Source organism: Sebastes umbrosus, chromosome 22 (genome assembly GCF_015220745.1).
Source record: "Sebastes umbrosus isolate fSebUmb1 chromosome 22, fSebUmb1.pri, whole genome shotgun sequence".
Taxonomy (NCBI): Eukaryota; Metazoa; Chordata; class Actinopteri; order Perciformes; family Sebastidae; genus Sebastes; species Sebastes umbrosus.
Window position 1 is genome coordinate 17314098 of NC_051290.1, and position 14189 is coordinate 17328286.

General features: G+C 40.3%; 1 protein-coding gene across 1 annotated transcript in view; it reads right to left on the reverse strand.

Annotated features, from left to right (window-relative positions):
• LOC119482014 (phospholipid-transporting ATPase ABCA1-like) overlaps positions 1–14189 on the reverse strand; it is a 191122-nt gene that overhangs the window by 119541 nt on the left and 57392 nt on the right. The window contains exons 12-14 of the mRNA XM_037759373.1: positions 8157–8296; positions 7283–7399; positions 3510–3707 (exon numbers count right to left, since the gene is read on the reverse strand). Of these exons, the coding sequence (XP_037615301.1) occupies positions 3510–3707; positions 7283–7399; positions 8157–8296 (455 nt within the window). The remainder of the gene's footprint in view (positions 1–3509; positions 3708–7282; positions 7400–8156; positions 8297–14189) is intronic.

The window sequence follows — 14189 nt, forward strand, 5'->3', positions numbered from 1 at the left end:
CCCGGTGCTGCAATAGTTTTATCATTTCTCCCCCAGGATTCTCTAGTCTGTATTCTATATCAAGCTATAGTGGTAAACAAAATATCACAGCAACAGCATTTGCTCAGTACATACTAGTGAGGATATCACAGCAGTGGAATGGTTACGTGAGCCCAAAGAGAAGTGCTGTGAAAAAAACAGCCACATCTGATGACTAATTTAAATCAGAATAGATCAGAATCAACTAGCAGAGAGAATGCTGTCCTTACATTTATATTTAAATGAACAAACACATATCAGTGTACTGCATTTACAAATGGCCTTCAGAGCCTTTCTTTTCTCTATTTAATCTTTAAATATCAGCACTATTCTCTGTCACGACAAGCCTCACCAACCATGATGTGTCTAGAAGAGACAGAGCAAGACTGTTTATGCATTTTGGCTTTTCTTTTGTCTTTTACCACTGGGCCCGCAGCTGAGGCTAAACTGTCTGATATCGACAATCTGACTCCGGCATAGAAACTGGCCCCACTGATGAGAAAAATTCCGGCTAACACCCTGAGTTGTTCTGGTTATGGATTTCACAGAAGACGATCTACTATACATACTAGAAATCAGCTTTATCTGCTCAAGTTAGAGAGACCACTGGAGTCAAAATAGCTCATACAGTAGATTCATTCTTACAGAAATTGTGAAAAAAGTGTCCTCAATGTTTAAAGGTACAGTGTGTAGGATTTGGCGGCATCTAGTGGTGTGGTTGCATTTTGCAACCAACTAAGTACCCTTCCGCTCACTCCTCTCTTTCCAAGACTGTGGTAATGTGAGCCGCCAAGTGCAAAGCTGTGGTAGCATCGCCATCCTTACCATAATGACACTACTTCAGGAGCAGCAGAAATCAAACGACGACTGGCGGTACCACGGTTTTGCACTCTGCAGCTCACGTTACCACAATAACAGTCGTGTCGGAGAACTACGGTGGCCTTCAGGTGACGTAAAAAACAGAAAGGCTCTCTGTAGAGCTGGTGTTTTGTTTGTCTATTCTGTGCTACTGAAGAAACGTGACAGAGCAACATGGCGGACTCCGTGAAGAGGACCAGCTCCCTCCGAAAACACAACGGTTCTTAGTTTCAGGTGATTATACACTAATGAAAACAGTTATGAATATTATATTCCATTTCTGCTAATAGATACCCCAAAATGTTACACACTGTTCCTTTAAGCAAAACATTACTATACTGCAATGCAACATTTTCAATAAGCAGCAGACCAGTGTCAAGTGAGGCTAGGGACAAAGGATAATGAAGATGATGCAATGGTACTGTTTACTACTGTTACCGCTGCCATAAACACATTCACCAACAACAACAACAACGACCTGTTATGCAGTTTACATGACTATTGCTTATTATTTTTTTTCCCCTTATTCTTCTTTTTTTTTTATAACTTCCACCATGAGTATCTTAATTCTATTAAATTGTGGGGCAGATCATAAATGAAGCAGGGCAGCAGCAATTTGTGGCCCTAATTTGGGCCTGTGCTATTAAAAAGATGCAAACTAGGTCTTCAGTGTTTATGCTGGTGGTGGCACCATAGTGAGAAGCCATGCCAATTAAAAAAAAAACACCACAGATTGTTGGGCATTGATCTTCAGTTATTAATTTGCTCACACAGATGCTCTAAAGAGCGATTGTTGTTGGTTATGACTGTAAGATTAGTCATGAATAAGCAAACTTCCCTTATTTTCATTTTTATTATATACTGTGTCATGGTGGGCCTAATTTGCGTTACTATATTAATGTATTTGCCTTAAGGCTATTGCACCTGACCATTGCTGAAAGTATATACTATTCAGCCCTAGACTAAAAGACACTCTCTATTTCCCCACAGATGTATTCACCGAGACAAGAGGACACCACAGTAAAGGTTGTCTAATAACTGTCCCTATGCTGGTATCCATTTTGAGCAATGCAATTTCCATTAGGGCAGAAAATAGATTGCATTATGATGGAATTTCATTGGCCATGTGTGGCTAACCCCAAGGGCCCAACCTGCCATCTTACCTGGCCGTGGATTGATATTATGTGTGTGTATGTGTGAGTATGGCAGGGGGTGTGTGGGGGCTTTGTACATGTGTTTGATCACACACAGAGAAAGAAGGCTGCAAACTGTGCCAGGGATCAATATATCACTGTCAAACCGTGTGTCCCTACTTAGAGACACCACTTTGTTTGATGCCATAACAGATTCACTATAGTCAGGCCCATAACAATGTTTTTTTATGATTATCACAGAAGCAATGTAGTGACAGATCTTCCTGTGTGTTTGACAGTTTGCTAACTCAAGGACATTAAACTTTAATGAATAAAAGACCAAAGTCTTTTTTGCATGTTCTCCAAAAAAAAAAAAAAAAAAGAAAGCTGAGAGTGCGCAAGATTAAAAAAAAACCTACATGTCATCTGGAAAAGTCTTGATTTTGGTTTCAACAGCAGCAGAGCAAAGATAGAGCAACAAAAGAGCTTAGAAACAAAAAGCACTGTGCTAAACATGGACACATTGTGTATCTGTTCTACCAGAGTTGTGAACAGAAAGATACAGGGGGAAATTTAAGTGTAGCAATTATGTCAGGGATACAAGATCTTTGCCAAATTAAAGGAGCAGTGTGTAGTATTTAGTGGCATCTAGCGCTGAGGTTGCAACCAAATGAATACCCCTCTGCTCATCCCCCCTTTCCAAGCTTGTCAGAGAACTACGGTGTTCTTTAGGTAACATAAAAACACCCTCTCTAGAGCCAGTGTATGGTTTGTCCATTCTAGGCTACTGTAGAAACATTGCAGAGCAACATGGCGGACTCCGTCACAACGATTCTTAGTTTCAGGTGACTAATGAAAACATAGTTATGAATACTATATTCCATTTCTGCAAATAAATCCCCATAAATCCTACACACTGGACCTTTAAATCTGTAGGTTAAAGTATCTGTGGTAATTGCAAATTGTTTACATATCCCGACTGGGAAATTATCATTGAAGCTCTAAAGTAAGGTGATCTATATTTAATGTGTAAGATGCTGCTGCAGTAGCTTGGCATGGCTTAAGTCAGCTCATCTGGATCATGTTTTTTTAGCAAACCGACAACCCAGAAAAAAGAAAGCTGATACAGTAGAATCTAACAACTTATTTCTACCAAAGGAGTTTTGTTTGAGCACTTTAAAAAGGTCATACTCAGCATTTGTTTTTAACGCCAACACCAACCAAAGGAATCACATGGGTAATATCAGGTGTACAGGATAAATAACACAGAAGGGAGAGTCTAAAATAGAACAGTGGAGGGCCGAAAAAATATGTACAGTATCGCCAATTTCCTCACCAGTGAGAATTATATATTTTATGAAAATCTTAAATGTCAGAGAACAGCCTCTCTTTTTAAATCAAATCTCTCACTTTACTGAGGAGGTCACACAACCCTCTGGTGCATGAGGCTCACGAGGTGCTACGCATTTCATGAAAGCACAGACAAAAATGATTACATACGCCAAGGAAGTTGGAGAGAAGCTTCAGGATGTCAGTAGTGGCGTTGTAAGCATCTCTCCAGTCGTTAGGCGGCATGCCCGGTGGACGATCCTCCGGGGGCCCGTTATACAAGAAGTTGGCCAGCAGCTCGGCTGACCATTCTGTGCCGTTGAGACCCTGGTTGAGGGTAGCGGCAAACACCGGATTCGCCAGCAAAATCTGGTGTTAATGACAAGGAGATGGGTTTCATTATAGTTACTCTGGTTACCAGTGAGAGGTTTGGAATGAATGTGGCATTGAATGCAATGGGATCTGAATGAGGACCAAAGCGTTTCAGGCCACAGTGTATTATTTTAGATGTGAAAGCATGGGAGGTCAGCTCTGTGCGTCGGTGGTGTTGACATTCATTCTTCTGTAGCATTAATTAGGAGCGTTAAGATAGATGGCACTGTTGAACTTCGGGCTCCGGGATACACATTGGCCAAGAAGTGCTCATGTACAGCAGCACACAGTATAAATGTACAATATACACACACACACACAACATATGCACATTTGCAGGGACATACATTAAGGAGCTTAGTATGGAAATTAATGCAAATTAAAACTGTACGTAAACACATATACATAAGAACACTATTAAAGTGCACAAAACAGAGATATAGGTAGTCCCCCCTCCTCTCAATCTCCTTCACTGACATGATACGAAACATGTATGTGAAGCCTCTTTCAGTCATCTCAGGTCATGGGTCAAGCATGTATTTGTTCTACTCATGCAATGAATTAATAAAATATATGAAAAGATATGCTGATCTGGGAGCAAATATAAATAAACCTTGCTACAAGTATGTAAATCCTACACACTGTATATGCAATACATGAATATGTATATGCATTTTTTGTTGCAAGACATAAACGGTTATTAGCTCCTCAAACAATAGCTCTCGCATAATAAGATATGTTAACTCCCACCCGGTATGTTCATAGGTTTTAATGTGTTGCCCTCTATTTAGTAGCCACAACCGTTACCCTCACTCCCACCCAGTATGTTCATAGTTTCAGGCTGCTGTGAAATTAATGGCCAGTTATTAATATGACACCGTTCCTGTAATGACAGTGTTACAACATAATCTAAAATGAAACATAACAGGGCTAATTTACCTGCCATGTACACAGGGGAACACTGAAAAGGGACCTAACCCCACTGAGATTATACGTTATTTAAATCACCCAACCATTTATCATTTTACAAAAGAAAAAAAAAACATACCTAGTCTTTCGAAACCAATAATTCCAGTAGTTGATTGAGTATGGTTCACATTTAAAGGTGGACCATGTGGACTCTGACTTTTGGAGAGGAAAGGGCGCCGTACATCAACCGACAGTTGGGCCTCTAAAGTGTGAAATTTCCGAGTTGAGATTCAGATATATTCCAGCCAGTGTGCTCAGTGGCATTTCAGTGTCAACACTTCTGATGATATTCTATTTAACCTTAGGACAAAGTGTCAAATTAAGTAATCTCTATGCTGCATGTGACCTTTTAAAAAATCGGTACATCCATCTTAGTGGGTGCTACATTAAGGACATGACCCATCAACAAAGTTTGTAATCTCTAAGTAATTCTGAAACGGTAGTAGCAGCAGCAGCAGAGTCCCGCTGGCAAATTGACTGTGACCGTTAGACCAGCTCAGTATTGGAAATCTTCATCCACCTACGCCTGCATGTGGCATCAATTTCAGTGGCATTTGGGCCAAAGAGTTATGACATTTCAACCCTCGTTGGTCATGTGTCAAATGGTTGTCATGGGAGGATCTTCTAGTGAGGAAGTGAAATGTATTTGCTTGCCTTTGTAAATGGTCAGATCCATGTGACAAATGACAAACACGTGCTTTAAAATGTTTACATAGGTGACAGGTTACATGATAGTGCTAATTAATTTAATGACCGAAATACAATCTTTTTCTGCAAAGAATATTGGTCCACTCAGTAATTACTTCTCTGTATAGTAGTTTTTATTGTTAGTGGCGGAGTCTACCATTTCCGCACTGGATTCAAGCTGCCTTCAAACACACGAGGGATTCACAGCAAATATAACCCGTATTAAGTTTATCTTTTTGATAACAGCCTGACTGGTTACTGCTTTCTTTACACCTTGTCAGCGCCGTATTTGCTAACACAAATGGAACTTCGACTGCTGCTGCTGCATCATATTTACAGCATTGAAGCAGGGTATTTGTCACCGCCGTTAGTCCCTATCTCAATCATTCAACAAAAATGTGTCAACAAAACAACACATTTTCTGCATTTTTTGGACAGTGCACAGCATAAATATTACAGGGGGTAATGGAACAAGAAGGACCAGCCACGGCAAGCTGTTAGACGACTTCTCAGAAAGGTAACCAACTTTACTGTGCCCTGCTGGTGTCTGGAAATCTACTCACGCCAAGTGCAGCATGAAATCTGATTGCAGTTGCTCGTGGCATGATGGAAAAAGGCAGATTGTTGAACAAAGTGAGTCTGTTTGGCTGCGCTCTATTGTATTTCTGACGAAGAAGCTGCTTGTGCACTTGCTGTTACCATGGCAATCATGGTCACCAAATCAACCAGGAATGAAATCTGAAGGATTACAGTTTCAACATGTTAACACTATGTAAAGCCATGGGTAATTATGTCAAACATATTTCCAACCACTTTTATTGGTAAGCCATCTCTGTAGAGTATGTCCTTCTATTCAGCTCGACACCCTAGATCTTCTATCTCAGATGTAGTTGTGGTGGTGATGGTAATTGGTCTATCAACGTAAAACGTGTCTGCGACCTTGAAGAACCTCTGAAGATGACAAACCTCTGAAGCCACCAGCTTCGTAGAGAGATGTGCAGAGAGAGACAGAGAGAGAGAGAGAGAGAGAGAGCCGGGCTGGGAGAAAATGAAGACAAAGGAGGATTGCCGGCCCATTTGTGTAAAGGTTAGGGCTAGGGTAATGAATACCCTGGCTATATGGAGCTCCCAATGTCTGCTTCCCTCCAGCTGCCTATAAGCTCATTTGGAGTGACACTGGAGTAATGTCAGTGTCAAAGAAATACGGCAAGAGGCAAAGAGAGAGAGGAAGGAGGGAGAGAAGTGGTGGCGAAGAGTCCATGTCCTCTACTTCTATAGATAATCCTTTCTGCAAGGATGAAAATTATCCTGCACTTATCCATAATTACTTTCCTCCTTCGTTTTCCATATCTAACAGAAGGTGCAACAAATTGATATACACAACATTTATATTCTCACCTGCACTATATATATATATATATATGAGGCTCATCATTTCATTTTGTACTGATTTTTTACAGAAAAATACCAGGAAAGGAAGCTGGTGTATTTTATGTATTTCAAATTTGTTGCATTTTCTGCTGCAAAAAGACGACTAGCCCAGCTTGGAAAATGCCATTAAGTGAAGAGGAAAATGTGTAAATGAGCTGCAGATCATGTGCCTGTGACCGTCTAAGCAATACGGGGGGGTATATGTTCTGGATTTTTTCAAATAGAAACTGAAATGATGAGCTGGCCTTCACCATGAAGCTGTCAGGCAACAAGCAGAGACTCCAGGAGGTCACTGTGCTCGACCAAGAAATAGCACATGACCCTTGGTAAAACTATAAAACTTATTAAGATTCAAATTTCAGTATTCGGTGAAACTTATCACTAGAAACTAGATACTAAACTTTTCTTAATACCTAAAAATAAAATAATAAATACATAAATAACGAAGGCTACAGTGATTCAGGTCATTTTGTTGTAGTGCTTACCCGTAATGATCTGACTTGACGGCTATTTTGAAGGAAGTCCCAGACACGTGGCCAGAGTTCGTCCCACGAATCGGCGAGCTCTTTAAGCATAGCCAAGGCATTGAATGTGCTATTTGCCTGAAATGAAAAAAAAACAATATTCATTTTAAAAACAATAGTTATCTCACCTTTCCCTGACTGAAAGCATACCTACTGAGCCTCGTCTATTCACTGCGAGCCAATCCAGACATGAAAGTACTCCACGTCTGCACATTTCGGCTAATCCCCAGAGGAAGTCATCACATTGTAACACCGCCACTCCCCCCCATGGTGATGAATGTAAATGGGGTTATTTACTCCTGAACATTGACTTGTAAATAATCTGACTATGTCTGGTGTGAAAAGGGCCCCCTGCGCCAGCACCCGGGCCGCTTGCTGTGAAGTCGGCAGATTTTGCTCGTACTCATTATGCATTCTGAATGCAAAATCCTCACTCCCTGCCTGCTGTTTGTTTTGCTCATGCACTTATCAAAATGATGCTAATATCTTGGAGAAATGTCATGTCATGAAAATGCATTACATTCACCACGTTATATGAACAGGCCCCTTTTGACTAACTACTGTATTGTTTTTATTTTTCTTCCCCAGGTGGTAACTTTGTGTGACATCCAGTGTTTTTCATTCCCCCCACTGGAGGCACAATTGCTGATACCTACAATTGGCCTGATCCTGTGCAAAGAAGATAAACAAATATATCAAGAAAACCATAAATTGTTTTGTTTTTTTGCTTTCACTAAACTTGCTCATAATATACACTGATACAAGCGACATATGCAGCTACTTTTCAAGTGCATGAGAAGTCAGTGCACATGTAAATATGCTACATTTTTCTTACCTCTTTCAAAATGAGGCGAACAGCGGGTGTATCAGGTGTGTAGAGGACTTTCCCTTGCAATAACGGCTTGAAGGTGCTCCAAATGTAGCGCAGACCAGGTGTGCCCTCCAGGGTGTCGACAAGGGTCTGACAAAAAGCATCTATAGAAGAGAAGAGGAGAGGGGAGAAGACAGGGAAAGTCAAGCCAAGACCAAGGAAGTAGTGGATCCTGTGTGAAAACTGTACGTATGCTCTTTCTTGGGACAGGAGGGAAGATGAGAAACGAGCTGTTTGATCTGAACCAAATCAGAGAATTTGCAGCTCCCAAAAAGCAAACATGATAAATATTGCACATGAGTTTGAAGTTCACATGTAGCTACCATGAAAACCTTTGCAATACTTTATAACCCGGAGTAAGCAAATAAGAACATCAAATATGAATGAAGCCTATATCTTGACCATTTAATTCCATATTCATTACTAAACCACACACATTTTCCTCATAAGTTTTGTCGGAAAAAAAGAAATCACATTATACAAGCAGAAATAAGAAAATCTATTAAATGTTAATCTATCTATTAAAGGACAGAGCAAAAAACATCACATACACGGATGCATGAAAACTGGCTGCAATGCTGAGGCAACACACAGTAACACACATAGTGCCAGTAAGATGCTAAATAAATGAAATGACTGGAAAGTAAACAGCACTGAGAGTTTACACCGTAGAGACAGTATTGATGCAATCACTGCACTTCAGAAAAGACAGCTATTACTGTACTTCTATCTGCTACTAATGACTCCTTTTTGTACAGCCTTGATTAAGGATTTATGTTCCATTTTGCTGATGCCATCGTGAGTAGTAGTAGTAATAGCAGTGTGTTGTTCAGGATCACTTTGTAACAGTTTTACAAGTATTTTGACCAAACAGGACTGACAGCAGCTCCTGTTACTTTAATACAAGTTTCAGGAGTCAATTGTTGTAAGTGTCTATTCAGTTTATGGCGTATTGTTAGGAAAGCCATGCAATAACTAGTTTTATATGAGTCATGTTAGAGGACTGACAAACTAACAATGACTTTGGAACGCGATGAGTTCAGACACACAACATCTTAACTCTTTTTTTCTTCTTAAATCATTACTCATTACAAAGCCTTTGTGAATGTTTAATGCTTGTTCTGGTTTTACTGCTGCGCTCTATTTCATATTTTCTTTCTATTTATCCTCTTGGTGTTCTGTGTTTTTATTGTTTCACTTGTTGTTTGTATATTCCTTTGCCTATATGCTATTATTCCCTTCATAGTACTTTGGAATTTGTTAAGAAAAGAGTTATATAAATAAAGTTTAATGAGGGAGAGATGGGAGTTTCTGCAGAAAATGGGGAAAACATTTTTGGTGACGTTGCTAATAGTGCCACTCAACACATACAGAACCCGCCAAAATAAACTAACACAATTATCCCCCCCCCCCCCAACAAAAACTTTTTGTTTATGTCAACTGCAGACACAGGAACGTTTTTGCAATTACATTAGGAAAGAAAGCTTCGGGTTTGAGTAGTCATACCAGTATCAACCAAAATCTGTGACTTGAAAGCAAATTCAAACGATAATAATATTATTGATAAGGTTCGATAATTGCCTTGCCATCAATATTCAACCAAGTAGTTTGAATAAAAAAAAAATCACCAAATCACCAAAAATTACCAAGTGTACCTAAAAATAAAAATTTCAGTAATTACATCTTTGGATAAAGATATTGTGTCAGTTACTGGTACTTTATTACGCATCAGCGACCAGCGAGTTGCAAAGTGGATGTGTTTACACCAAGTTTGGGATTATTACTTTAAAAACATACACAGGCAGAGGCGAACACAAGCCAGGAGTTCAGACTGGAGTACATAAGGAAAAGCTTCTATGGAGCAGAGGGGGAAAGTCAATATGCTCAGCGGCAGTACAATCATTACTAATTTAACTTATCTGCCAACGTGAATATTGCCAGTTTGGGAGAGTGCTGAACAGGTTACATGAGGACCTGCACTGCTAGGAATGGAGCCTGAGGTAGCTTGTGCTTGGATTGAGCCTGCACCCTCGTTATGACAGAAAGTATGTGATTCTTGCAGTGTGGTACTTCATCAGACAATTGATAATTCCGGTTTATCGTCTGCCAGTCAATAGAACTGTCTGCCTTTTTGATCTGTTGCTAACTGTCCCTTTTGTTTCGATACCTGTCATGACATCAGTGCTTTCCCCAGTCCTTTTTTATGTCCTTCCTGTCAAGACCACAACCTCAATCCTCCACTTTCTTGTCATCTCACCAGGGTGACCATTTCCCCCATCAGGGAGATTTTAGCGGCCATTTTCAGTGCAATTAAATGTTAGCCTTTCTGCCTCCCGGCCATCTTTACCAGGTGCTCCTGGGAGGTCTGTGTGCGGCCAGCTAATGGCCACCCCTTAGTCTGAGTCTGGCCAGCTGTTCCCTCCACAGACTGCACAGATGCCACTTCCTGCAATCATAACACTTGAAAGAAAATGTGTGTGACACAGCTCAGTAGCTCTCTGCTGTTAGGTGTCTTTTGTCACTCCAAATTGTAGGCTTTTTGGGTTTTAAGAGAAAAGTAGACTAATCAGAGATAATTTGATGTTATGTACCTCAATAACAGTAAGACGAAAGGGCTTAGATTTCTGCTGGAATAAGATGCCAAAACGGACGGATCAAGGGAACTGAAAGACAATGAACACGAGAGGGCAGAGTAGACTGATCATCTTAAAGGAGTAGTTCCCTTTCTGGACGTCTGGACCTGCAATGGGGTGCCAGGACAAATCTGAGGGGGCACAAAATAATTAAACAGCTAAGAAAGAAACATGAATGTTCCAAAATTATGCTTATGGTTTACAACGTTTTTGCTTTTTTGCTTGTGAATTACAGGACACTGCTATCTCTTCAGGCCTCTACAAATCCTTCTAATGAAACAATCCGATACGGAAATTACTCTTTAGTTAAATTGCTTATAACTCACATCCACTTTGAAGGCACCCTGAGGAGCTTTGGACCACAAGTGATGCTAGGGAGCAATGTGTTTACGAGTGGGTCCATTCCTGACACCAGTTTCAAGCTATTCCACTGATTGACAGTTGGTGGTGGTAACATGTAAAGAAATGTGTCAATATGCCAACAAAGGCAGTGATGAAGAAGACTGCTAGCTAGCAAACATGGCTTTCAGCTTTGCAAAACTTCAAGGATCCATGCAATTTGTAAGAAACATTACTTGCTTGTTTACAAAAAACTCAACAGGGCACCTTTAAGGTCGCGTCACAAGTAGACAATGTTTAATTTTAAGGAGTCACAAGGTTGGGAATCACTGCCATAAACAGGTAGTGACATCCAGGGGCGCCTAGTTAAGAGTGTGGGTGCAAGATTAGTGACAGGCAAGGGGAGGTATGGCAGGGAAATTTCATTTAATTAACACCTGAAATAGCCATTTCTTGCAATACAGTCTTCCTTCGTGACCAATAAAGCTGCTCTTTCACTATAAAGCTCAGTTTATATTGCGCTATATATTACAGTGTTTCCCCAAAGGATTTTGTGAGACTGTGGTGGGTGAAGAAAATCTTGTGCATTTTAAAGTTAAATGCATCGAGCTGGTGAGAGCTAAATTAAGAGGTTAGATCAATGAAGAACTTCGTGCTCTTGTAAACTATGTTGTGCTCTAGTGGACAATTTAATCATATACACATTGGTTATATAGATATGAATGGTGATGAAACAGCTGACCTATAGTGGTGCACCGTTACAGAGGAAATATCACACCGCGAGGGCCAGCCAGCGTTGTGTCCGGAGTTCATATGAGAAAACAACTTAAGGACAGAAAATGTAATTTTTAATTCTGATACAACATATGAAATGACCAGATATCATTATTTTTAATCTAAACCAGCTCAAATGTTCAAAAATAGCAACGTTGTATGATCAAAAACACGCTGTTGCCCTGCAGCTGCTCCGCTTACTCCACTGCTGAGGCGCCTATGCAGACATCTAGCGTGTGCAGTCAAGCACACTGCATATACAATTCCAACATGTCCTAATCTTTTGCGGTGTGACAGTGTACAATGAAGATAAGCAAAGTAAATGCTATTCCACACAACAACTCTAAAGCTGACTGTGGTGAACTACTGCAGCTGCAAGTCTCATCACCCAATCTAAAAGAATGTCCTGGGCACTCTTTATGCCACAAGGAGCCATATACTGTATCTAATTATCTATATCCCTATGGTCTGCACTAATCTATTCATAATGTGCTCTCTTTTTCTTTGCATCCAGTTTAATATGTGGGTCTGCAACACACTTCCTCTGTATGTATACAGTATGATACTTTATTCTATGAATATATTCTGATTATGAAAGTGATTATGAGAATAGTAGATAGCAATGCAAATGGACCTTGAGCAACATGATCGGGCTAAATACAGGAATACTAGTCAACGACGGAGCATGAATATAGGTGGCAGCGACAAATGCATAACTCTCAAATATTTGTGTCATGGGAAAGATATATCAACTTTCTATATTTTGTGTGCCGTAGGCAGCATCAGATTACAGAGGTTACACATTCTCCGGAGCTGTGAGCTGTGCAGTTCTTTTTAACAACAGATCTCGACTTTTTTTTTTTTTTTACCAAACAGCAGTATGAAAGAACAAGAGAATCTGTTCTTTACACCGGGTTTAGCCACAGTCAAATAATTGCTTGGAGCCTCAAGTCAGCCCCTCAACTTACCTGGCAAATTTAATCAATTTGAGTTGCACCCTGGAGACGGGCTCAATTCAGCACTACGGCGAGACGGTGCCATCGACACACTACAAACGCTGGCGCTACTCACACACTGTCTCGCACATGCAATCACATGGACGTGCGCACACACACAGAGAAGGATATTACTCCCAATACTCATATTCCAGGTATTTCCTGCGACGCACAATCAGAGAAAGCACGTACTTACTCAGACAGACGTACACACCGAATATGTCATGCCAGGCTAAAGTGAACTACCCTATGCATCAATCATGCAGCACTTATTTCTTACAAGCAGTTCAAATCAAGTGCTATCTTGCAGCATTCCAACAGAGAGTCAAATAAGCTTGAATAAATGTCATTGAAGTCACTCTCTCACAAGAGACAGAGAGAGGCCGCTTTGACATTCAGTAGTAGAAGACGAGCCTCTCTCACTCCACGCTAGTCAGGTATCCTGCTTTCACCGGCTCCAGTATATATTAAAGGGATGTGCTTAAAGCGAGAGACAAAGGGTACCAATTACTAATTATTCAAAGAGACGCCCATGGGCAAATACTCAGAGGAAGACAGTATGCGTCTCGAGATAATTAGGAAATGTTATGAGCGGCGTCAGGGAAAATCACACCAGTGAAAATAGGACAATGCTAAATGAAAGAGGAAAGATGATTTTGACAGATCAATGGAGGATGCGTTCATTTGAAAGGTTGATGTTTGCAGCGGGTACAAAATACTCACATTCAAATCAAGCTCTGCAGCAAATATAAAGTTTCACTTTGAAAACAGTACGAGGTCAAGTCAAATCACCAGTTTTACAGGCACGGCTATAGCTCTTTGGCTGTTTTCTGTTTGCAGAGAAAAAGCAAGCCTGCTCATTTGAATACTCCATATGGTACCAAAATAATGTCCAATTTAACAACAGCGAGGAAAACAACCTCTACCATGTGCATTAGAGCCTCCAAATGCAATTTGCAAATTATCTTTTAACAAATTTCTCCAACAAATGCATACATGTAAGTATTTGCCATTGCAGAGCCATGTAACCACTTGTTATTCGTGCTAATCTACTGGGCAAATTTTGAAAAATGGAAACAACTTAAAATTACTGTTGTGGAAGAACAGCTACCGCCCCAACTATTCTGTATAATGACTCAGACGTTTTCCTTCGCCGTCAGCGATTAATTGGGAAGGGAACATCGCTGAGCCATTAACAAAACCTCAGTGTTGCCCTTTATTGTTGCTATTCTACTATTCCTTTGAGTGTACTTTTA